Consider the following 27,085-nt stretch of genomic DNA (forward strand, 5'->3'; position numbering starts at 1 on the left):
CACACACACACACCGGGTCAAACTCTGATATAGTGAGGAAGAGGCATTGCACGGTACACTCCAGCTCGGGGAACCACTGTGTGACGCTGTGGCTCCGCTCGGTTGAGGTGGTGAGGCGGTACATGAGCTCCACAATGCTGGCCTGGGTGTCATAGTCCCCAGCCTCCTTCAGCAGCCCCGGCAGATGTGTGCTGGGGAGGCAGGCGTGGGGTGAGCGGTGTGGGGCGTAATCAATTATTTGTAAATGATTACTTCTATTACTATCTCAAAAAAATGTTGTGGTCGATTATTTTTTCAGTAATCGAATCCTTGAAACGACTACTTTACTAAGCTTACTTTTTACTTTACTAAGCTTTTGAACGATGAACAGGTTTCTTAATTAGAATAATTCTAAATCAGAGAAAGAAGTAGCTAATGAAAAAAGAGCCTGACATTGAAAATTGAGAAACAGCAATACCAAAGGGGCTCCCGGGGCGGCACGAACTTGTACTGGCACTGCAGAAATGGCAGTGGGTACTGGGTTGGCACAGTAGGAAGGGGCAGTGGAAACAAACCCATAATCTTAAATTCTAGTATCGTAAAGGTATTTAATGGGGAAAATAAGTACTAAATATAAACAGTCATACCTGGGTTCACGAGTGCCTTAGTGAACAAGTGTTTGGCTTTACAAGCAAAAAAAGATCACAAAAAATGCCTTGGTTTACGAGTGGTGACTTAGTATACGAGCATCCTGTTTGTGCTTTGTTTTATGTCGCCACCTCAAGGGTGGGGACATGGACTATATGGAGGCCCTCAGGGTCGAGCACGTACGTCCCTCCGAGGAGGGACCACAGGCCCTTGCCGGGTGGCGGCTGATGAAGGGGAGGGGAGGATGCTGACAGACCAACTCTATCGGCTGTTGTCAGCCTAGCCGACCAAGCCGGTCTTTCGACGATGACTGGCGTGTTTTTTTGTACAAGTCGAAAACGTGAGCGAGGGTTCCCTGTGTTCGCCGCAAGATGAGAGTGCTCAAGGTGGAAAACAATGGGAATAGAGTCTCAGTTAGGGCTGCCACCTTGTGCTAGAAAAAAAAAAGGAACGCAACATCCCATCCTCCAATACAGAACGAATCCATATTTTAAGGAACGGATGGCAACACTAAAATTTCTCTAGCCTGCCATGACTGACAGCCGCTGCTGGTGAAGGCAGGAAGAAGGGGGAAGTGACGTTATGACACGTATTTTACACGTATTTCAGGACAACCCTTGACAAACATAAGTTTACGGACTGGTTTTGTGGTTCACCAAAAAATGCACCCACTACATTTTTAAAATACTGAACTTTACCTGCTTAAGGGGGCCGGCAGGGCGAAAAACGAAGAAAATCGGTCAAAATGAAAAACTGAGAAACAAATTCTTGAGATGCGTATGTCTTTTGAGAATCTAATTACGAAGTTTTTCATTAAAATTCGCATTCCTTTTTTTCTTATGTGCATATAATGGACCCCCCACACACATCAAACTGCATATTATGATATGTACTAGGTATGTAATACGTCGATTATTACATTTATTTTTGAGACACATGTTACCCTGTTAGTGACATCTGGCATTTATCCTTCTCTATACCCCGGCTCACACACACATACAGCCTCAGGGCCCATCTGAGCTTATCAGAGTGTGGGGCTGCGCTGCTTTGCCCTCCTGTTACACTCCCCAGGCCCCTGCCTAGCGTCGCGCTTCCGGGCTGTTCCTGGCATTCCTGGGAATGGGACGGCGATCTTAAAAGTATACGCATCTTGTAGAAGCAAGACAGAACATAAAACATGATAAAAAGACGGCAGAGGTCACAGTCGAAGACATAGGTTTAGCAAGTGCCGCACCCAGACCACACTCACCACCCTTGCCGCCTCCTGCCTCTGGCTCTCCTGGCCCGTCGACCTCACGCACCACTCCTGCTGCACAAACAACGCCCACAACACCTCGCTATGACCTACGAAGAACTATACTGAAAGAAGATCCAAAAAAACTAGCCTCAAGTGAAGAAGAATGTATAGTAATAAGCAGTAATAAGCGGTGGCTGGGTGGTTAGCGTGCCGGGACCGCGTCCGAGAGATCCAGGAGGGACGCGGGTTCGAATCCTGACCGCCACACAGCTGAGATTTTTCAGTCACCGCCGAGTGGCCTAAGACTACCCACATGCTGCCCTGAAGACCATCTATCCGGACTCAAGATTACCTCTCCAAAGAGAGGCGGGGGGCAGTATGAGCCAAAACAAGATGGCGCCACTATAAACACTCGGCATCGCCACAATGGGCTGGGCCGACCATCAGGCCCCCACCAGTAAAAAAGCCTAACGGGAAAAAATAAACGACAGAGAAATATTGTGTGGCGACGACTACGATGTTCAGTTTTCAGCAGATGGCTTCGAGACTGTCACCGACCTACACTGTGAGGCTGTAATGAAAAGATCACCTCAACACCTGCACTATGTAAATCATCTGCACAACTACGTTCACCACCCTACAGAAGAAATGTCGCCGCAGTACACGAGTCAGTCGTAGAAGATTTTGGATATGCGGGCACACGAAGAATACAAGGGTTATATGGCATGCCTGTAATGGGAAATAATAAATATTACAGGCATCTGAAGTATCTTTATCAAGAAATGTATTTTTTTTCACTGTGAAGCAGAAGAAAGTATGTGAGGCTATCCGCCGGCACTACATGCAACACATGGGACACTGTTCTTGATGAAGATGGAAGACTCAGCATCAACATTTCCTACAGTGGCTCGTGGATGAAGAGAGGGCATACTTCACAGGTTAGCATGGGAGTCATCAGTGACGTTTGCACTGGCTTTGTCGTTGATATTGAGGTGCAGAACAAGTTTTGCCAAATGTGCAGCATCAAAGGGGGACAACTGAAAGATGGAAAAATTTCTGAAGAAGAATTCAATGTCTGGAGGACCCTGCACGATGAAGAATGCACCAAGAACTATGAGGGATCTTCAGCAGCCATGGAAAAAGCAGCAGCACTGAGGATGTTTGCAAGATCAGAGTCCCTGGGCTTCAGATACAGAAATATGGTTAGTGATGGTGATGGGTGATGCAAGCACCTACCTTGCCATTTCCAACATCAACAATGGACGTGAGCCCAACGAAGAACTCAAAGTCACAAAATCGGAATGTATAAATCACGTTCAGAAGAGGATGGGAACACGACTGAGGAAGCTGAGAGACGAAGACAGAGTGGAGACTGTAATGAAGACTGGAAAAAGGAGGAGACTGAGTACCCTGGGTGGAAAGAACAAACTGTCTGACACCACCATTGCTACCCTGACATCATACTACGGAAAAGAAATAAGAAACAATATAAATAAACCATTTGTGGAAATGCAGAAAGCGGTCATGGCCACATTCCATCACGTGTTCAGCACCAAGACACGTCCACGCCATGGACTTTGCCAGCAGGGAGAACACTCATGGTGCTGCTCCAAGCTGCACTCACAAAAGGAGAAGAGAGATCAAATTCAAAAGGTCATCTTTAGTAATAGATCTTGATGCAGAAAGTGAGAAAAAGGTCAGACAAGTTTATGAGTCCCTGGCAACTAAAGATCTACTGGAGCAATGCGTTCAGGGGCTCACTCAGAACGCAAATGAAAGCTTCCATTCAAAGATCTGGCGGTGTCAGAAAGTCAAGTTTGCTGGAGCATCAAAGTCCAATTTGTTTCTCAAATCACCATCCTTCACTATAATTTTGGATACAACAAAGTAAATTTCTTGCAACATCTTGGAATAAAATCAACAGCCCTCAACTGCTCACTCAAAATTCAAGAAAAAGATACTAAAAGGAAAAGCATGAGGAAGAAGAGATCCCAGAACATCAAAGATAAGAGGAAGGAGGTGACATATGCTCCACGAGCATTCTGAAACAAACTTGGCAACAGTGAGTAGCTTGGCAGCTGTGACACCCCTCCTTTGTGAGCTAATACCCCGCCTCAAGCTGAGGCAGGGGGGAGGGGAACCAGGAGCCTTACAGACAGAATATTTTGTGCCTGGACATCAAAATATATGACTGAGCATGAAGATATATATTTTTTATGTATCATTACAAATAAATGAAAGGATAAATGCCATGATATCACTTCGCTATGTTTGAATGTTACGCATTCAAAACTTTACCTGGCCATATCTCAAAATGTAAGTTATATACCATTGCACTTCAATTTCTCCATCATTTTTCAACCGATTTCAATGAAACCAACACCAAAACCATGCCTAGACTTGTCAGAATCAAACTATAATGAGTTTTTTCTCATATATGAAGTGAGTGAATTATGGTGTATTTATGTCTGAATTTTTTAGGGGGAAATTATGAGCATGAAAGTTTGAAAATTTATATTCCGCAAACTAATGATTATTAATACGTACAATATTTCACTATATTTTCATTAGCCTAAACATGGTTCTTGTACTTTAGTAATTGTTCCCATGTAGAGCAATTATCATAGCAGAAATAGCCTTTAAAAAAAAACTTCAAATTTTCAAAAAAATAGTCATTGGTTAAAAATGGAAAGGTGATATTGTTTTTTGGGGCTAAATCTTATGCGTATGGTGTCCTTTGTGTCTGGTATACAAATCATGACAATAACCCCATTGAATAAAGAAAAAGGGTAAAAACCGGCAGCTCCCCTTAACCATTCAGACAAACAAATACGGAACAAATGGCATTCCGTATTTTATAAAAAGGGTGGCAAGCTGGCAACCCTAGTCTCAGTCCGTGTTGGAAACTAGTAGAGATAGCACCCGTGCGCTCGTGTCTGATTGCATTTGTGCTTTGGTGTGCGATCTTTGTGTTTTCATCAGTACAGTTTGCGTTCATTGTGCTTTAACAATGTACCCCACAAAGATGGTTAAAGGGGATGGTGCTGCAAAGAAGAAAACAGGAACGGTGGATACTATGCTCATAATAGGAACGGGGGGCGAGCCTCGGCAGTTCGTATGCCCTCCTGGACGTGACTGACACCCGTTCACCCTCCATCTCGGACGATACATTGGGTTAGCTTCACGTTAATGGTCGAACGGAGTTCCGGTGCCTCGAGAATAGGGAAACCCTGGTGCGAAGCCTACACTTCGAGTGTAGTTAGCAGTTGCGGGAGTCTCCATAACAACCGTAACACATTGGTTTGTAGTAGGGATGTATCGATGTATCGGTATCGGTGGTATCGGCACATTTTAAAGAGTATCGGTGTCGGTATCGGCTGATTTTCTGCCGATACTGCCGATACCTGAAGGAGTTTTGTACGTCGCATGTCACTCGTTACAAATAATTTTGTTTAATAGAAATTGAATTTTCTAAATTGTTGAAAAAGTATTAGAAAAGTGTAATTATTTAGTATCATGATACTTCATAGTTTGGAATTTCCCGCGATTTAATTCTCATCACTTTAAACGATAAGAATGATATTACTTTGAATGCAAATATATAATACTTAGTATACAGTATAGCCTTTGGTACCGCGGACGCGTACAATACACGTTCAGTAGCTTCGGCGCGTGATTGGCGGAGCCCTTCCACTCGCCTCATTTGCCTGCCTCGGTCAGTCAGACGGTCGCCCCGCAACGGGGAACGCTGCCAGGGTCTGGGGATTTCTTCACAGTCTAAATGTACGGCAATTAAGTTAAAGCTAAGTAGCTGAGTCAACTAGACCTCACGAGGCGCCTCCTCCCTCGCTTTCTTCCCTTCATGGTGGAACAACGAGTAGTGGGTCTTTTTTTTTCTTCTTAACATTTGATATTGCCCTTTAGCTGCTGGAATTGTTGTATAAAAGAAATCGGTGCACAGGTATCGGTATCGGTATCGGTCAAATATTCGGGTATCGGTATCGGTGCCGGGTATCGGTACATCCCTATCAGTGGTTTGTGTTTTATATTATTTTTTTATTGCTATTTGTTGGTAAAATTACTTTAATTCTGTATAAAATAACATGTAAAATGATTAATATGTAAATATTTTTTGAGATGTGGGACGCATTAATGGGATTCACATTAATTTCAATGGGGAAATTCCTTTTGGTTTACAAGTGTTTTGGTGTGCGAGCAAAATTTTGGAATGAATTAAGAGGAATTTAGAGGAGGATTGAGAAGTTTAGAAGAAGATTAATCCTCTGCCATTTCACCTTGACCCTTTCCATACTGTGACGCCGACGTCTGCGTCACGGATGGAAAGGGTTAAACTCGTAAACCGAGGTATGGCTGTATGTTCAATAAATGTATATGTGTGTGTTGAGTGGGGGAAACTGTGTTGGTGTTAGAACTCACAGCAAAGGGTGAATGTTTAGTAAATGTGCTGATGTTGCAGCTCACACCATTGATTCTGATTTAAGTTTGTTCATCATTTAAAAGTAAGATGCAATGGGCAATATTTTCTCCTCTTCAATCAATGGCATGACTCCAAGTGCTATATAAATTAACGCATAAATAAGTATTACAACAAAACCAGCCAATCAGCCAGCCAAAGGGAATGACAGGCCATCATTGCCTGGACAACTAAAAAGATAAATAAAACAAATTGCTAAATACACAAAACTACAAACATATTCATTCACACAGAAAGCCATCCAGCCACACCAAGCCGCTCAGCCATCCAGCCAACCACACCCGACCACACCCAGCCAGAGACACCTACCCAGCCAGCCACAGCCACCCATTCACATCCAGCCAGCCATCCAGCCACACCCAGCCGGTCAGCCATCCAGCCAACCACACCCGACCACACCCAGCCAGAGACACCTACCCAGCCAGCCACAGCCACCCATTCACACCCAGCCAGCCATCCAGCCACACCCATTCACACCAGCGTTGCCAAATTATCGTACTCATCGCATTTCATTTTCGTAGTTGCTGACCGATAACTATGACAACAAAGAACGAAAAACATCAATATTCAACAGTTTTAGCACTAACTTTGATCTTCTCACGTTACTTGTGTAGGTACGAGAGTTTCAGGCATAAAAATGATAGATACGATATGTGGTTAATACGATAATTTGGCAACGAAGATTCACACCCAGTCCCACCCAGTCAGTCACACCCAGCCAGCCACAGCCACCCTTTCACACCCAGCCATCCATGTCCATCCAGCCACACCCAGCCAACCACACCAAACAATCCACATCTAGCCACACCCAGCCAGCCACACCAGCCATCCAAGGTCCTTACAAGAGGGTGGAGCACTGTCGCCTGAGTCCTGTGCGCACCCCAACACTGAGGTTGCTAAGGAGTTCGTTGAGATCCTTGAGGACGGAGTGGCGGTGGTTCATAGCATACCGCCCCCTCTACTGTTCATTACCGTTGTTGTCATCACCGCCAAAGTTGCCCTTGTCCACCACCACCCGCAGCTGTGACGCCACCAGCAGCCCGGCCTGTGCCACGACTGCCTTCCGACGGTAGCTGAGCAGAAGCTGGAGTGGGAAAAGAGAGAAAAAGTTAATAGGGGACGCATAAAATAAGAGTTTGGCAAGGCAGGGAAGGGAGTGACAGGGTTAGTGGGGGAGCCATAGAATAAGAGTTTGGCAGGGCAGGGAAGGGAGGGACAGGGTTAGTGGGGGAGCCATAGAATAAGAGTTTGGCAGGGCAGGGAAGGGAGGGACAGGGTTAGTGGGGGAGCCATAGAATAAGAGTTTGGCAGGGCAGGGAAGGGAGGGACAGGGTTAGTGGGGGAGCCATAGAATAAGAGTTTGGCAGGGCAGGGAAGGGAGTGACAGGGTTAGTGGGGGAGCCATAGAATAAGAGTTTGGCAGGGCAGGGAAGGGAGGGACAGGGTTAGTGGGGGAGCCATAGAATAAGAGTTTGGCAGGGCAGGGAAGGGAGGGACAGGGTTAGTAGGGGAGGCATAGAATAAGAGTTCGGCAGGGCAGGGAAGGGAGGGACAGGGTTAGTGGGGGAGCCATAGAATAAGAGTTTGGCAGGGGAGGGAAGGGAGGGACAGGGTTAGTGGGGGAGCCATAGAATAAGAGTTTGGCAGGGCAGGGAAGGGAGGGACAGGGTTAGTGGGGGAGCCATAGAATAAGAGTTTGACAGGGGAGGGAAGGGAGGGACAGGGTTAGTGGGGGAGCCATAGAATAAGAGTTTGGCAGGGGAGGGAAGGGAGGGACAGGGTTAGTGGGGGAGCCATAGAATAAGAGTTTGGCAGGGGAGGGAAGGGAGGGACAGGGTTAGTGGGGGAGCCATAGAATAAGAGTTTGGCAGGGCAGGGAAGGGAGGGACAGGGTTAGTGGGGGAGCCATAGAATAAGAGTTTGGCAGGGCAGGGAAGGGAGGGACAGGGTTAGTGGGGGAGCCATAGAATAAGAGTTTGGCAGGGGAGGGAAGAAAGAGAGTGGAGAAGCATGTGGGTGGAGGGAAAGGAGTAGAGAAGCTGCTGGGTGGAGGGAAGGGAGTGGAGGAGGAGGAGGAGGAGGGCAGAATTCAACAGAAGTAAGGAAATCTACCAAAATGAGCCAAGCAAAAATGAAGGGCAATAAAATATAAAGAAAACCAGTCAGCAACTATTAACAAGCTATGGTTGTTCTAACAGAACAAAAACAAGCAATGAATAAATCTTACTGAATAAATAAATGAATAAATAAATAAGTGAAATAAATAACTGGCCCCAAACTAGTCAGAGCCACAAGCAACACTCATAACCACTCACATTGAACAGGTAGGTGAGTCCCTTCACAAACGCAGAGCAGTCAAACCCTCCCCCTGCCCCTGCCCCGCCCCCCCAGCCTCCTCCTCCTTCAACAGCACTCTGGAGGGGAAGGCGAAGAGCAGGGCGTAGACCTTCACAGTGGTGGCCACCCTCTGGGCGTGGGTGTGCTGCTGAGGATGTTGGTGTTTGTCCTCCTCCTCCTCCTCGTCCAGTGGGCGATAGTGCCTGACGTACTCCTTCAGCAGCTCCAGAATGCTTGTTATTCCGGGAGACATGGACGCTGCGGCCTGGGGGGGAATGTGGCGATGGATAAGAGTGGCTGTGTGTGGCTTGAGAACGAGACGCACTACAGCATGCATAAAGGAACAACAGTTCATCAGTAAAGAGGAACTGAACATAAGAACAAAAGGAGTCTGCAGAAGGCGGGTGGGCATATATAATGACTAATAAACAAGTGGAGGGAGTTAGAGGCCATGCTACAGCCTGATGAGTGATATATATATATATATATATATATATATATATATATATATATATATATATATATATATATATATATATATATATAGGAATGATGAGTCAGGGCTTTAGGACTAGGGAGATTGTCTGACCTATCAAAACTAATTAAGGTATATAACTAGTGGAACACCCTAAAGCAGGGGTTCTCTGCCAGGGGGAAATTCTCCCCAAGGAGGAGGAATTTCAGGGTGTCACAGGGGGATTTGCATCACAGATCAGACATCTGGAGTATTGATCTGTCATTGCCTTCCAGCTCCCCGGGGCAGCACATTATGCAGTGAGAATCTGTTACCTGCTGCAGCAGCCTATCAGGCCCAACAAGCCCCTCAACCATGAGGCTCAAAACTGCTTAACCATTGACAGGGCCGCCACACTTACACTCTCCCAAGGCCTCCTGCCATGAGTACCCCCACCCCCTCCCCTCCAGTGTAGTGACTGCTGCACCCCCCGCTCCAGGAGAGCTGTTTCATGTTCACTGTTCATATGTTTGTTGGCTTTCAAAAGGAAATGTAACTGAGTGAGCATTTGAGCTTAGAGATGAACTCAAATTGTTCTTTCTAAGTTGAGGGTAAGATGGAATTATTTGCCCGGCTGGATGTAAGGAATGGGTCATGCACCTCGCCTATTTGGCTGACATCTTTGAGCAGCTGAATAAACTGAAGCTTCAGATGCAAGGAAGGAATACAAACATAATAAAGTCATGGCTTCCTTGAAAGCTTTCAGGAGCAAGCTGGAAAATTAGCAGCAATATAAAAATTGTTGTAATGTTTGAGATCATTTCTTGCTGATGATGGTGAAGATCAAAGGCTTTAACAATTTGCAAGAAATAAAATTGTGTGGCATTTGACAGCACCGGGAAAAGAATTCAGCCAATGTTTTCTTGACCTCAGTGACGATGAGTTGGATTTAGTGCAAAACCCATTCAATTTATCAGCTAAAAAAAGTTCTTGATGCCTGTCATGATGAATTTATGGAGCTGGAGACTTTTTCCAGAGCAAGAGATGTTCACTGAGGAATCAGTCAACTCCTACCCTAAACTAGAATTAAGATCTATCCATGCATTGCTTCCACTTGTATCAATATATCTTTGTGAGTAAGGCTTGTCAACTCTGGCAAATGAAAATGTGAAGAAAAGAAACAGATTGGAGGTTGAAAATAAGCTGCACTGTGCCCTCTCAAGCCCTGCTCCGCGTGTCTCAGAACTGGCGAAGAAAATGCTATCACTGTTTTCCCACTGACTCTAACCTTCACCAGAACACAGTGAATCACAGTACAGCACCCAGGCATTATACTCAATTTTTTGTTTACTCTGTTCAGTAATTTGTTCTAAATATATAAAAAATAACTACTTTGCTTTTATTAATAGTTCTAAAAGTTAATCAACATTCTTCATTGATATTAAATTCATAAAACTCCACTAGAAAAATAATCAAGTAAATGTACAAGTTCAAACATGGAAAAAGTCAACGATTTTCAATATAATATCACGTGTATGATTTGGATTGAACTTTTTGCGTCAGACAGTCTTGGAAAGGGGAACAGACATTCTGACATGGTGAAATGGAGGCACTGGCCATAAAAAAAGGCTGGGAACACTGGCAGCCAGGGAGCGATAAATGGAAGACAGGCAGGTAAAGGTACAGGTAAAGTTGGGGGCATGCACTATAGCAGCAGCGGCGCTCAACTCCGTCCCGTTGGCTCTTTGAGCCAGTGGTGGGAGGGCACTAACCCCTCTGCTGTGATCGGCATGGCTTTGGCCTTCACTGGTAGCCTGGTTACATACAGTCCCAGGTCTTTCTCTGCCTCTGTGGTGGATAGTGGAGTGTTTCCCTTGTGGTATTGGTATGCTGGATTTCCCCTCTCAAAGTGCATGACTACATTTTTCTTTATTGAATTGTAGCAGCCACTTTTTGTTCCATTGCTGTAGCTTGGTGAGGTCTTCTTGTAGGAAATCCATTGTCAAGGGGTTAACCCGACACAGAGCCATTGCAAAATCCAGGTTACCACAGTTTACCTTCCCCAGGTGTCCCCAGGTACCCATTTATTAACCAGCCAGAAAAGAAGGATGAACAGCTGGGTGGGCTGCACGCCAACTGCCCAGGCTGGGATTCGAACCCAGACCCACAGATTTGTAGTCAGGGAGGCTAACCACTGCACTGTGGAGATTTAAAAAAAAAACAGGAGTTAGCTATGATTTATGAATAGGGAGAAACAATGGTGTTGGGCTCTAGTACCTGTTCCAGTTGTCCCAGCAGCACCTGTCCGCCCCCCTGCGTCTAGGCGGGGAACACCTGGCACGACACAAAGTCCTGCATGACCCTCTGGCTGGCGGCACAGGGGTCAGCGGGGTCAGCCCAGTGGGTGAGGGCCTCCCGCAGTGTGCAGGGACTTTCACCCTTGTCCGCCGCTCACTGCCTCGGCCATCCACTCATCATGCTGGCCTGGGGCTGTGGGGGGAAGGGGGGAGAAAGAGGTTAGGGTCCATATCCTTAAATGTATCCTGCTCCCATTACAACTATTTCCCAAAGCCACAGAGAAGATTAACCGGGTTGTCATGGGTGATTTTTCCTGTTCAAGATGCAGAATCCGTGTTCAAACTATGACTACCATCACAAAATAATCCACGGCAATCCCAACAACCTAAACAACAGACAAACTGAGGCGCTTACAGGTCCATATTCTTAAACATATCAGACTCCCATAACAACTATTACCACAGAGAAGACTAACCAGGTTTTCATGGGTGAGTTTTCCCATTCAAGATGCAGAAGCCATATTAAAACTATCACTAACATCGCAAAACAATCCATGACAATCCCAGCAACTTCTACGAGAGGCTATTCGAAAAGGCGAACTGAGGCGCCGATATATGTTTTAGAATATGGACTCAAGACTGGTCATATCAAAGAGCCCATAGGAGGAAAGAAATGGTTATGACTGGCTATGTTAAAGAGCCCAGATGAGGCATATAGTGTACAAGGGAGACCTGACATTGTTATAGTTTAGAGAAAATCGTGTGCCTGGGGCTGTGGGGGAAGGGTGTGTGTGTGTGTGGGGGGGGGTCATGGGTGACTTTCTGCTAAAACACCCAACTTACACTATAGTAGAGGTGTGTTCTGGGTATTGATAATTTAAAGAAGAGACACCTACCTAACAGGGGGGCTTCACCCCTCGACCCCTTCTATCAAAACCATGAACCATCGACCTTTCCTTATAATTTATGGGTCAAAAAACAAATAATGCGATGGCCATAAGCAACAGTAACATGTATAGGCTATTTTGATGCTTGTTTCCAGTTCCTTTTTTTGTGTGTGGACGCGCCTTGCTTACCCTGGAAATAAAACTACCCGTGGAAGTGTCTTAAATTATATGTTGAATATATACCTACGAATGTCTTGTCAAACACGCGACGACGCGCCGCCTCGCCTCTGTGGCAGCGTCGAGGCTGATCCGTGACAGTTCAACGTTGCCAGATTGTCGTACTCTGCCTCTTGTGTTTGCCGATTTCCGACCCCAAAACTGCTTTCATCACCCAAATAACTGCCTTCATATGATTGTCGTTTAAATGGTTAATTATTGGTGCTTCTTGGCAACAGTTATGGGCCAGAAACCGGTAAATACGCGGCTCTGATAATCTGACAACGGTGCGGCGCGACTGACTGCCGCTGCTGTGTCGGTTCGTTTCTTTTGTTTCAAGTTTTATAATTATTTGTGAGGGGAAAGGCTCATCAGCTGCAGATTATTAAAATACAGCAAAATGTGTCACAAAAGAAGAGCTTCGGCCTCTACTAACGCTAAGCAAAGTTCTCGTCAAAACAGTAAATGAACCATCGACCTTTTTTTTTTATTCATTATAATAATATATGGTATTATCTTTATTTATAAAATGCAGCTAAAGGTGTCACAAAAGAAGTTTCGACGCTCGTCATACGTCAAGTTACGGAGCGCTGGAATTTGTTTGGTTGCTCGTCGCTGTATCCTTTCTAGCAAAACTTGATCTTTGATATAATTCGGTGACCAGAACTGAACGGCGTATTCAAGGTGTGGTCTTACAAATGCTGAATATAATCTCTTCATAAGTTCGGGTGATTTATAATCAAAGTTTCTTGAGATTAATCCTAGCATCATATTGGCTTTTTACTCGCCGCAGAACATTGATCATTCATGTTTCTTAAAGGCCCCTCTAAGCGAATTAATGAGAAAAAATCATCGCTCACACAAACCATTTCATAATATATATCAACGCATTAAGGATCAGTTTATTCATCATCTATTTTGGGGGGTCTTTATCATGACAAAAAAAAAAAAAAAAAAAAAATAAATAAATAAAAAAAAAAAAAAAATGGTCCGTCGCTGGTACTTGGTAAAGCCACAAATTTGGCCCGTCGCTGGTACTGGGTTAAGAGTGTTACTGATAATGGCACCAAGATCTTTTTCTTGTTTTACTTCGCTGAGCTCACGTCCTTGAAGCTGATATTTAAAGTTAGGATTCTTTTCACCTATGTGCATTACTTTACATTTATCTATTTTACCTTGCTTTTGTTTCAATATTCAAAACGCATCTGATTATGTTGTGATCACTGCTTGCAATGGCTCGCCAACCGTACAGGCGGTTATGAGGTGGCTGTCGGTCGTGAAGACTAAATCCAGAATGTTATTTCCTCGCGTCGGCGCGGTAACTGTTTGATAAAGAAATGTATATTGCGCAAAATTTATGAATCTAGCTCCTTCCCTGTCGGCAGATAGTGCAGACCAGTTAACAGAGGGGTTATTGAAGTCGCCGCATATTATTGCATTTCTGTTTCTGATAATTTATCTCTGCGTAGAGATTTCCATCAATGTCTTCATTTGATTTAGGAGGTCGGTAAATTACGCCCAGAACATACTTTTCATTATTGATCGTCGCTTGTACATACAATGAATCATAAGCCTCTGTTTCGGTTGTGTTAAGCTGAATGACTTCTAAATTACCTTTAGCATATATTATTACACCTCCACCTTTTTTTTGTGTGTAGACGACACTTAGCAAACGCATTGTAACCATTGATAGCTACTTCACTTAACTGAGGCTTGTCACGTGTATTCAGCCATGTTTCTGTGATCAAAATGAAGTCGGGTTTTTCAGTAATTGCATGAATTAACAAGTGGCTACGCTTCTGAGTAATGCTACTGCCAATTACATTTTTTTTTTTTTACGTCGCGGCCTATTGCTCCGGTAGGCTTCTTCCCGGTGGATCCTGATGGTCGGTCCAAGGCTTCTTTCCGGTGGGTCCTGATGGTCGGCCCAGCCTGTTCTGGCGCAGGCGAGTGTTTAAAGTGGCGCCATCTTTCATTGGCTCATGCTGCCCTCCCGGAGCTCATCTTTGATCCTAGAATCTAGAGTCCGGGTTGATAGGTGGTCTTCTGGACAGCATTTTGGTAGTTTTAAGCCACTCGGCGGAGGCTGAAAAATCCCAGCTTGGTAGCACCGGTCGGGGATTGAACTCGCGTCTTCCTGAACGCGGGGCCGTCTCGCTATCCGTTCAGCCACCGCCTCCCCATAGAAGATGTTTAATTTATTCGCCGAGTGTGCGCCATATATCAACTGTCGTTTCACTGGAATAGTGCGTCAGACCCGACTAACTACAACTACCTCTACCTCACCACCCACCTGTGTGGCTGTTGACCTGGCCGCTACCTCAAAGCCCCTCACTTGTTGGGGGTCTGGTGACCTGACCGCTACCTCAGTGCCCCTTACCTGTGTGGCTGTTGACCTGGCCGCTACCTCAAAGCCCCTCACTTGTTGGGGGTCTGGTGACCTGACCGCTACCTCAGTGCCCCTCACCTGTGTGGCTGTTGACCTGACCGCTACCTCAGTATCCCACACCTGGGGGGTTGATGACCTGACGTCCTCCTCAGCACTACACACCTCTACTTCCCCCCTCACCTGAGACCTGACACTCCTACCTACGTGGACCTCACCGTCTTGGTGATGACTCCTCCCACTCCCAGCCAAACCGGAGGAAGTTTCCACACCTCGTTCACGCTGCACTTCTCCCTGACTTCTCTTCAACTCTTTCAAAACTTCCTCATTCAACACTCGGCCCAGCCTCTCCTTGCCTACACAATTTAGGTGAAGTCTATCGTTAGCAAACAGGCTCCTGTCATAAATAGAATGATCCCAGACGTCCACAAACATGACTCCCTCACTACTACACAAATCCCTGACACGTTCGTTAATCCCCCTCATTCTACTGAGAATGAGGGAACTAACATCGTGACGAGGGAGCAAAACACACACAACTGAACGCCGCCTGCTGTCCCTCAGCTTCCCGACAAACTTCCTATACTTGCCTAGAACCTCCTCTGACCTACCTTTAACTACATTGTTTGTTCCGACCAGGTAAACAAACACTGTCTCATCTGAGGTAGTGACGACTAAGTCGTCAACCTTCTCAGTTCTACGCCTAGAAAATACTACATCCCTACGCCTTGCTCCCTTCCTACAAAACTCCTGGTCCTGTTGTCTAACTAAACTATCACCTACAAGAACGATGCTAGGATCCCTCTCAACTTGGTCTCCTAACACCTGGAACTTGTTCCTCGTCACGACACCACTGTCGCTACAGCCTTGCTCCCTTTTTTTAACCTGCTGGAAGGAATCTAAGGTATCTACCTTCTTTTCTACCTCATCTACTCTATCTTCCAGCGTTTCTACCTTCTCAACAACCTTCAACTCACCCTCACCGACACTCGCTCCATCTAATCCTAACACACCCTCCAGAAACTGTAGCTTGCTATCAAGCGCTTCTAGATTAACACTTACTTTGTGTTCAGTTTCACAGAAGAAACACAGTATATTCACCGTTTTCCTTGTTGAGGAAGTCCTTCGTAAACTCCCTCCTGCAAGACACGCAAACAAGGCGCTGAGCGTACGGCATATTGACCTGACTGCCACGGAGAGGAAACCAAACGTGACCTCCTGCTACGAACTCTCGAGACACACTCAAGGAGGAGGAGAAGAACGAAGAGGATGATGAGGGAGAGGAGGAAGGGGTAGGAGCCAGGGGAGAATGAGAAGAGAAAGAAATGTGTGGGGGCAAGGCAGAGGAGCTCGAGGAGGGGGAAGGAGAGAAGGAAGAGGAAGAGGGAGAGCAAGAGGGGGAAGGAGAGGGAGTCTGGACGGAGGGGGAAGGAGAGGAAGGGAGAGTGTCCGGGGACGACGACGAGGAAGGCACCTCGGAGGAGGGTGAGATGGGAGAGAGGCAGCGGGAGGAATGGGAGGGGGGAGAAGAGAGGGGGGATAGGAGAAGGAGGAGGAGGAGGAAGGGGAAGAGGACAAGGCTGAGAGGGGCGGGGCTGGGTCGTGCTGGGGTGCTGAGGCGTGAAGTATAGGTGAGGGGGGGGAGGAGTAATGGGACCAATGGAAGGAGTAATGGGAGAGGACATCTAGCTCATAATATAACCAGGCAGCTTAGAAGTAATTATAGGGGAGTAACAGAGGACGGGCTAAGAATCTTCTATACTAACAGCAGGAGCCTCAGAAACAAGATAGACTTACTAAGGGGTGAAGCTTGTTCAGAAAATTTTGACATAATAGCAATCACTGAGACATGGATAGACACTGCCAATAGAAATTTTAGATCAGAATTTGAAATAACGGGTTATCAGATGTTTCACAAAGACAGAAGGGGCAGAAAGGGAGGTGGAGTTGCGCTATATGTTAAAGACTCACTTAAATGTTTAGTTAACAATTCAGTCAAATCTAACATGGATTCAGAATTAGTTTGGGTGGACGTTTACAAAGGGAAAAAACAACAACAACTCTAGGAGTTATGTACAGGCCACCCAGCCCTAACAGGCAGGACACGAGTATATTACTACAGGAGATTGGCAGGGCGAGTAGTAGTAGAAATGTCTGCGTAATGGGGGACTTTAATTATAGGAATATAGACTGAGAAGACCTAGTGGGTGACCTGGAAGCCGAGGATTTTCTTGAAGTTATACAAGATAATTTCCTTAAGCAGGTAGTTACTGAGCCTACCAGAGGAGATAACCTATTAGACTTAGTCCTAACCAATAATGGGAACTTGCTACGTGAGTTGGAGGTGGGTGGAGAGCTAGGAAATAGTGACCACAGAACGGTTCGTTTTATCTTAGACTGGACGGTAACCGGCGAACCAAACCCAGTGTTAGTGCCAGATTTTAGAAGAGCAAATTATGAGGGGCTTCAAAGACATCTTGAAGGGGTAAACTAGGCTAATTTAGTGATTCATGAGGGCCAGAACTGCGGATTGGAGAGCCAGGAGAACCAGGTAGAAATGTCTTACAATAATTTAGTTAGAGTAATAGTAGAGGGGCAAGGACAGCATATACCACAGCGAACACTTAGAAAAGAAAACAATGATCTTAAGTGGATGACTCGTGGACTAAAACACGAGATAGGGTTAAAGAAGGGAATTTATCAGAAAATAAAGAATGGTGAAACACATCTCAGGGGCCGGTACGTCGAACTATCTAGATTAGTTAAGAAAAACACCAGGATAGCAAAAAGGAACTATGAGATCAAAGTAGCAAATGAGGCGAAAAGTAATCCTAAGGGCTTCTTTCAGATGTATAGAACAAAAAAAAGCACGGGAGAAAATTGGACCGCTGAAAACAAACACAGGGGAGCTAGTAGAAAATTACGAAAATATGAGCACATTGTTGAACGACTACTTCCTTTCAGTATTCACACAGGAGGATCGAACGACTATACCGGAAAGGGTTCAGGTGTACGAGGGCGGGGATGGCGATAAATTGAGGGATATAATCATTACCAGGCAAGTAGTTCAGGATGAGATACATAAGCTTAAGAAGAACAAGTCGCCAGGTCCTGACGAGATATTTCCGAGGGTATTAAAGAAACCCACTAACCGACATCTTTAAGATGTCGGTAAATACTGGCTATGTGCCGAGCCTATGGAAAGTAGCTAATGTGACGCCAATTTTTAAAAAGGGGGACAGGTCAGTTGCTTCAAACTATCGCCCAATTAGCTTAACATCGGTTATAGGCAAGATGCTGGAGTCCGTAATAGCCAGGAACATTCGGGAGCATTTAGAGAAACATAGCTTAATTCACGACTCGTAGCATGGGTTCACAAAAGGTAGGTCATGCCTCACCAATCTCTTGTCCTTCTACAATAAAGTATTTGAGGCGGTTGACAGAGATGAAAATTATGATGTAATCTATCTTGATTTTAGTAAAGCGTTTGACAAAGTTCCTCACCAGCGACTGATGCTTAAATTACAGGCTCACGAAGTAGAGGGTAAAGTTTTGAACTGGGTCAAGGCGTGGCTTAGCAATAAGAAGCAAAGAGTGCAAATCAATGGTAAAAGATCTGACTGGAGATGTGTTACGAGCGGGGTCCCACAAGGTTCGATATTAGGTCCACTTTTGTTTATTATTTATATCAATGACTTAGATACAGGAATTAGTAGTGATGTTAGTAAGTTTGCAGATGATACCAAGATCGGTAGAGTAATTGAGTCGGATTAGGACGCTAGTATTCTCCAGGGTGAACTCAACAGATTGTATGGCTGGGCGGATAAATGGCAGATGGAGTTCAATGTAGGGAAGTGCAGTATTCTGAGTGTAGGTAGGAACAACCCCTCACATAACTATTGCTTAAATGACACTCTCATAAGCAGGTCTGGGTGCGAGAGGGATTTAGGGGTCTTAGTGAGCTCTGATCTCCATCCAAGGGCACAATGCATTCAAGCTAGAAATCGAGCAAATAGGGTACTGGGATTTATTTCAAGGAGCGTAAGCAACAGAAGCGCCGAAATCTTCGTCAAACTATATTTAGCATTAGTTAGACCTCATCTTGACTATGCGGTTCAGTTCTGGTCACCTTACTATAGAATGGATATCAAAATGTTAGAATCGGTGCAGAGGAGGATGACTAAGATGATTCAGGGGTTGAGAAACTTGCCATACGAGGAAAGACTTAAACAGTTAAACTTGCATTCTCTAGAAAGGCGAAGGGTGCGTGGAGACATGATCGAGGTCTATAAATGGATAAAGGGCTTTAATAAGGGAGACATTCATAAGGTTTTGTTGGTAAGAGAACCGGGTAGGACACGAAGTAATGCGTTTAAACTGGATAAATTCAGATTCAACAGGGACACAGGCAAAAATAGGTTTACAAACAGGGTGGTGGACGAGTGGAATAGGCTTAGCAGTCATGTGGTGAGTGCCAATACAATTGTCACATTAAAAAATAGATTAGATACATTCATGGACAGCGATATTAGGTGGGGTTAGATACACGGGAGCTTAGGGTCAAAGGAGCTGCCTCGTACAGGCCTACCGGCCTCTTGCAGACTCCTATGTTCTTATGTTTTTTTATGTTCTTGTGAAGGGGGGAGCGGCAGAGAGGGCGAGGGGAGGGTGGCAGGGAGGTCAGCTGGTGAGCGCTCGGGTAGGTGATCGTGATCAAATCGTATCTCACCGTAACCAATTGGATTCAAGTCTGAGGATAATCGTAGCATATCGTAGCGTTTCGTAGTGCTTCGTAGTGCTTGACCCATGGAATCCTCATTTCTTACTCTCTCCCTCTCTCTTTACTCCACTCTCTATTTCTCTCCTTTCCCGCACAAAAGACTAAACTCATTCCCCCGCCTGACCTCGTGAATAATGTGGCGTTTCGGTATACAGCAGCAGCAGCAGAAGAACATAAGAACATAAGAACATAGGGAAATTGCAAGAGGCCGGGTGGCCTACACAGGGCAACTCCAGAATCCCCCACTACTTACGATGGGTGAGGTGTAGTTTCAAGGGTTACAGGTAGAGGCTTGATCCTCGTTATACCGGCGGTACTATGCACGCACCAGTACCCCGTCACCTTACTGCACCCATACCTCACTGCCACCTGTCGTCCTCGTCCATGTAGCTATCCAGTCTACTCTTAAAACAAGCTATCGTCCCTGCACTAACTATGTGATTGCTGAATCTATTCCATTCCCCCACCACCCTAGTACTAAACCAGTGCTTGCCTATATCTCTCCTAAATCTATACTTTTCTAATTTAAATCCATTACTGGAAGTTCTATCCTGCTGGCTAATTCTCAGTACTTTACTTATATCGCCTTTGTTGTAACCCTTGACCCATTTGAATACCTCTATCAGATCTCCCCGCACTCTTCGTCTTTCTAGTGAATGTAACTTTAGATGTTTCAGCCTATTTTGTTATGGGAGGTTCCTCAGGCCCTGAATCATCTTGGTCATCCTCCTCTGAACTGATTCTAGCAAGTTGATGTCCATTCTGTAGTGTGGGCACCAAAACTGGACAGCATAATCTAAGTGTGGCCTAACTAACGCTAAATAGAGTCTGAGGATGACCTCTGAACTCCTGTTGGTTACCGTCCTGTTAATAAAGCCTAATACCCTGTTAGCCCTATTCCTCGCACTAATACATTGCTTCCTTAGTTTTAGGTCAGAGTTCACTAACACTCCCAAATCCCTTTCACACTCAGACCTGTCTATCGCTGTGGAGTCTAAACTATACCCGTATAATGGGTTGCGTGTTCCTACACTAAGTACGCTACACTTGGTGATGTTAAAATTCATCTGCCATTTCTCTGACCAGGCTGACAGTTTGTTGAGATCCTCCTGCAGTGCTCTAACATCCTCCCCTGTCCTAATAGTGCGTCCTATTTTGGTGTCATCTGCAAATTTATCTATGTCATTAGTTATCCCATTGTCTATGTCATTGATGTAGATAATGAATAAAAGCGGGCCTAAAACTGAACCTTGAGGAACCCCACTGGTAACATTACCCCATTCAGATTTTTTACCGTTAATGGTAACCCTCTGTTTCCTATCGTTAATCCACGTCTTAATCCAAACAAATACCATCCCTCTTATCCCATGAGCCCTGACTTTATTTAACAGTCTCCGGTGAGGTACCTTATCGAAGACCTTACTAAAATCAAGATAAACCACATCATAGCTCTCATCATTGTCAGCTGCCTCGTATACTCACTTGTAAAAGGATAAAAGATTAGTGAGGAACGACTTTCCTTTAATAAACCCATGCTGTGAGTCGTGAATTAAATTATGTCTGTCAATATGGTCACTAATACTATCAGCTATTATTGACTCAATCATTTTACCTATAACTGACGTCAAACTAATCGGTCTATAGTTCTCCATAGAAGATTTGTCACCCTTCTTAAATATCAGAATAACGTGTGCCTGCCTCCATGAAACAGACACCACCCCTGTGTCTAGTGACTTCCTAAATACTTCTGTTAACTGCCCACTTATTTCAGTTTCACATTCCTTTATTACCCTGGGGAAAAGCTCATCTGGCCCTGGGGCCTTAGTGACTTTAAGTCCATCTATCTGTCTAATCACGAGCTCCCTACTTATGTTGATGTCGGTTAATTCTTCTACCTCTTCTCCTCTGTAGATCTGTTCTCCCTGAGGTATATCTTCTAATCTTTCTTTGGTAAATACAGTTAAGAAATATCTATTTAACGCCTCGCTCATTTCCTCATTTCTATCAATCAGTGATTCTCCTGACTTAAGCGGCCCTATCTTATCCCTAACCTTGGTCTTATAAAGCTGAAAGAAGCCCTTTGGATTGGTCCTTGCTTCCCTGGCAATTTTAATCTCATAATTACGTTTTGCCATACGTGTGTTCTTCTTTACTGCTCTAGCTAAATCGTTGTAACTATCCCTTAGGTGAGTTTCCCCCCTTTTAATTCTAACATATAGTCTTCTTTTCCTTCCTGTTTCAGTTTTTAGCCTTTCTGTCATCCATCGCGGGTAATTACCTGTTGACCTGACTTCCCTGTGAGGTATAAACTATTTCTGTCCTAATTTAATCTCCCTGACCAGACTATTGTACTCACCCTCCAAGCTACTGACCTGACTAGTGACCTCACCAGAGATTAACGCCCCTCCCTGCTCTGGGTCCTGACCTACTTCTGATCTCACTCCCCTAAGCCTCTGCAGCTGATTTCTTAACCCCTCATAGTCTGCCTTCCTGAAGTCAGGTATTAATGTGTTGTTACTGCTGACTCTATCCTCCCATTTAATATTAAATCTAATTTCCTTATGATCACTGTTACCTAATGAATCCCCAACCTCAATGTTGCTTATTATGTCCTCTCTATTAGTTAACAACAAATCCAAAATATTTTCTTCCCTCGTTGGTGTTCTAATTAACTGCTTAAGGAAACTATCCTGTATCACATCTAACAAATCCTGTGCCTCTTGGTCTCCGGATAAAGTATCCCACTCTATGTTCCTATAATTGAAATACCCAATTAAACACACATTCCTATATCTTAACGCCCTACTAATTTCTTGTAAAAGGGGTTGGCTACTGTCCCTGGTAAGGTTGGGCGGTCTGTAAAGTACTCCGATGACAATCTTCTCCTTCCTACCTATTGTTTCTACCCAGAGGGATTCTGTATTGCTATCTTCCTTGATTGAGTTGTTAATGACACACTTAAGATTGTCCCTGACGAAGAGCGCGACCCCACCCACCTTCCTGCCTATTCGATCTTGGTGGAATAACTTATACCCTTCAATCCCTAATTCTGGGAGAAAGTGTCTGTCTGCAGTGTTTATCCATGACTCTGTGATCGCTATCATATCAAATTTCTCTACGCACGCCTTTCCCCTCAATAAAAATATCTTATTCCCAATACTTCTACTGTTTGTATAGTACACATTTAGACCTACATCTTGCCTTACCCTGCAGCCGCTATTATTATTACTACATTTAGTGCTCCCACTTGGTATTGCCATCTTAGGCCCCTTCTTACTTACCCTATAAAACCCTGCAGGGCCCCCAATCCACGTTGAAGGACATCAGACAAGATCTGTACCCCCTCCCATGAAAGGTGAACCCCGTCCCTCTGGTATAGGTGGTTGGTACATGGAGACAAAATTGCCTGACGTGTAGATTTATTTTACCTAAAAATTGTGACTCTTCGGAACTGGAGACGACGTTAACTGGGCGCGGAACAATACGATGCCCGTTTATATACTTGTTTTACATTTGTGGTGGTTTACTGAGCTGAGGCAGACCGACGTTATGTATGCAGGTCTTCCTTTAAAATCTGGCTCTCCTAAACGTAATACAGGTGCAGAAATTAACTGAGTGTGGCTGGTAAGGTTGATACGTGGAGACAGACTGGAATTACATATATATTATCTTTGAAAAAATGGCTCTTTGAAATTGGATGCGGAGTGAGCTGGGTCCGGATTAATACATGGAAATAGACTGACATTATGAATATATATATATATATATATATATATATATATATATATATATATATATATATATATATATATATATATATATATATATATATATATATCTATATATATATATATATATATATATATATATATATATATATATATATATATATATATATATATATATATATATATATGACCTGACCCATAAATGAAAAGCCAGTGTCTCTGAAATAGACTGTTCAGCTCTGAGTCAAACCCTGTCACGTAGTGCATTCTTTTGGAAATTAATGTTTTGCTGTTTGTCAAATTGTCATCAGTTGTGTTTTTCAGTCTATATTAGAGGAATGGCTGAGCTCAGGTGGTCCAGTTGAAGTGTAGGGGAATCTCCATGACGGGCCCAACCTTCCGAGGGTTCTTCATCCATACGGCCAACGTCTTCTTGACCAAATCAAACACACCTGCAAAGTGACCATCAACAGGTTGGCAGCAGCACCTGACAATGAACACACACTGAGCTGGATGAAAAATTACATATACTGCAACTGACAGATGAGAACAGTGATGACAGATGAAGTCTTTTCAGGACGGGGCTGGCAAGGGTGCGGTGTACGGCTTGCAGCTGACCTCACGGTGGCTTGTTGGTGAGCAAGGCAGCACTGTCTTGTAACCCTGGCAGAGCTGTGTGGTCCTGGCCAGTACTTAGCTGGAGGGACTCTTCAATATCCATTTTTTATCTCACAGAGGGAAGTTATTCAAAACCTAACCTAATCTAAACTAGACGCATAGCTCTCTGAGAGTGCGCACCTCTGCCAAAGATCGTCCTGAAAATTGGTATGGGCATCAACTGTGATCCTATGCATCATATGGAAGCATTTGTTTCGAAATTTCATGAAATTCTATTTTTTTTAAACTTCGACCTTGGGCGAACTTTTCGAGGTCAAGGTCGAAGGTCAAGGCCATGCAATGTGTATCATATGGAAGGATTTGTTTTGAAATTTGATGAAATTCTATTTTTTTGGAAACTGACCTTGGGCAAGCTTTTCGAGGTCAAGGTCAAAGGTCAAGGTCAAGGCCATACAAGGTGCGTTCTTCCCATGAGCTAAAATATTAACCAAGTCTGAAATCTCTACGATGACGAGAACCGAAGTTATGGCCAATCAGACGTTTTCTGCGACCCTGACCTTTGACATAAAAAAAAATAATGGGTTCTATTATGGATGGACACGCATCATAATATGGAAGCATTTGTTTTGAAATTTGATGAAATTAAATTTTTTGGAAACTTTGACTTTGGGCGAACTTTTCGAGGTCAAGGTCAAAGGTCAAGGTCATGCAGGGTGCATCTTTCCATGAGCTAAAATATGAACCAAATCTGAAGTCTCTACGATAACGAGAACCGAAGTTATGGCCAATCAGACGTTTTATGCGACCTTGACCTTGACCTTTGACGTTTCACATCAATTCTATTCTGGATGGACACGAAGCTTCCCTGAAAAAAAATGGTTGAGATATCCTCAAAAAGTGTGTACAGGAGACTGCTCACAAACAAACGAACAAATAAAAAAAAACTGACCGGACCGAAAATATAACCTCCTCCCAACTTCGTTGGCGGAGGTAATAAAGCCAACCTAACCTGACCTAACTCTCTCTCTCTCCCTCTCTGTGTGTGTACTAACCAAGGGCCAGGGTCGAGCTGGGGGTCACTTGGGGTTTCTCCATGAAGATGGGGAACACATGGGTCTTTGGTGTCTGAGAGCACCTCCAGCAGATCCGCCAGGTTCTTGGGGGCCGGGAACTGGCTTGCGCGGACCTCTCGGTGCTCGCTGCTGGCCTGGGGAGGACCACTCTTCTCCGGGATGCCTGTCAGGTGAAGGTACCTGCGCCACGCCAAGCAGGAAACAGTTACACAAGAATATAGTTCATAATCTTTAATGTTCAATAATCATTTGGTAAGGTACGTTGAGTAAAAGTTTGGAGCATACACTATAGTTGCACGTGGCCTCGGTGATCATCTCCGTACCACTGACCCTTGAGGCTGTGGTGGGTGTGAACCCATCACCCCAGGACGCAGGGCCAGTGCAACTTCTGGGTTATCACAGTTTACCTTCCTCAGGTTTCCCCAGGTAACCATTTATCGGCTAGCCCAAGAGGAAGGATGAACAGCTGGGTGGGCTGCTGCCGACTGCCCAGGCCAGGATTCAAACCCAGGCCAGCAGATTCGTAGTTGGGCTTAGGTAGGACAACAAACGATGATCAGAAATTAAACCTTTGAGACAACAGAGGAACACACAGATAGAGTAAACAATGCCTCATAAAAAAAAAAAAAACGGGGATAGGCACTTGATAAGCATAGTAATATCACGAGCTCACCGTTCTCCCCTCCTAGAAGAGAAAGGTGAATGCTTGTTGCCTGGTAGCCCTGGCTCAGACACTTGGTGCCTCTCACAGAACCCAAAACAACCAAGACCCTATCCCTTGACTTTATTCTTGTTGGTGTCGTTTGGGTGCCAATGAAGACGTGGCCGCCTCACAAAAGACGCAGATAAAAGCTGGGACGTGCACGAATGGAATGGAGAGAGAGAGAGAGAGAGAGAGAGAGAGAGAGAGAGAGAGAGAGAGAGAGAGAGAGAGAGAGAGAGAGAGAGAGAGAGAGAGAGAGAGAGAGAGAGAGAGAGAGAGAGAGAGAGAGAGAGAGAGAGAGAGAGAGAGAGAGAGAGATGTTGAGTATAAAATGTAGGCAAGAAGTGCGCACCATGGACTAGGGAGAAGACAGAGTTTGAGGACACTCTAATCACAGCTAGGTCACAGAATTGAATCTATAGATGCCAAAAGTGTTGAACTGTAGAGGAAAGGAAGGCATGCATGCAGCTTGTCCTCTCCTTGCAGCAGCAGGCAAGTGTGCTGGCCAGGAGAGGCAGTTTTTCCCTGCTCCATCACCAGACACTACGGCCCACAGTCCACTTAGAGTACACGGTCGTCCCACGTATAAGACGAGGACATCACACAGTTCCAATCCATGATTCAAGAGATTAACTCCAGCCTCTGGGCTTCCCACAGAAAAAAAACTATGATTAATGGGATAACTTAAGTGTGGCAAAGAGGCGCGGCTCACCTGTTGGCGTGGAAGTAGTGTTCGCCGACACTCAGCGTCACAATGGACAGCGGGTTCTCATCCCCAGCCCCGGCCGTCCCCACCTCCACGTTCTGGAAGACGTGACCACCATCCGGCCTCATGAAGATCATGTTGACGCCAAAGCCGTCGGCTCCTCCAGTCCCGCGGTCCCTCAGGATGTCGTGCGCCGCCTCCACGGACGTGGCGCTCAGCAGCGCCCGGCACAGGAAATGACGCGCTGGCCAAGGGGGGAAGGTTACTGCCAGGAGCACACACTCTCACCACTGATTTATGCAGTGTTACTTATCTCATCACGGGATAAAAACGTCAGAAAAATAATGTCAGCTTAGTTTGGGGGATGTGTTGAGGCTTCCCCTTGAAAGTGCTTGGGTCCCTGGAAGGCCACACGGATCAGGCTGAGCCACGGTGAATGGGACCAGACAATGAAGTTGACGGTTAACTCATTTTATCCTTACTTTTCTCCAAACTTTATAACTTCATGGGTACCGTAAAAGCCGAGTTGTGGGAAACCACA

The 27,085-nt window shown here is 45.0% G+C and overlaps 1 protein-coding gene across 2 annotated transcripts in view; it reads right to left on the reverse strand.

Moving 5' to 3' along the window:
- Nucleotides 1–23,774: 23,774 nt before the first annotated feature.
- LOC127001121 (uncharacterized) overlaps nt 23,775–27,085 on the reverse strand; it is a 29,013-nt gene continuing 25,702 nt past the window's right edge. Inside the window, exons 7-9 of one of the 2 annotated variants that reach the window (XM_050865302.1) lie at nt 26,551–26,788; nt 25,115–25,315; nt 23,775–23,896 (exon numbers count right to left, since the gene is read on the reverse strand). In XM_050865302.1, the coding sequence (XP_050721259.1) occupies nt 23,887–23,896; nt 25,115–25,315; nt 26,551–26,788 (449 nt within the window). In that variant the 3' untranslated portion in view covers nt 23,775–23,886. Of the gene's footprint in view, nt 23,897–25,114; nt 25,316–25,420; nt 25,668–26,550; nt 26,789–27,085 lie in introns of those variants that run through there. The other variant, XR_007754729.1, reaches the window with a different exon arrangement.

Source organism: Eriocheir sinensis, chromosome 20 (assembly GCF_024679095.1).
Source record: "Eriocheir sinensis breed Jianghai 21 chromosome 20, ASM2467909v1, whole genome shotgun sequence".
NCBI lineage: Eukaryota > Metazoa > Arthropoda > Malacostraca > Decapoda > Varunidae > Eriocheir > Eriocheir sinensis.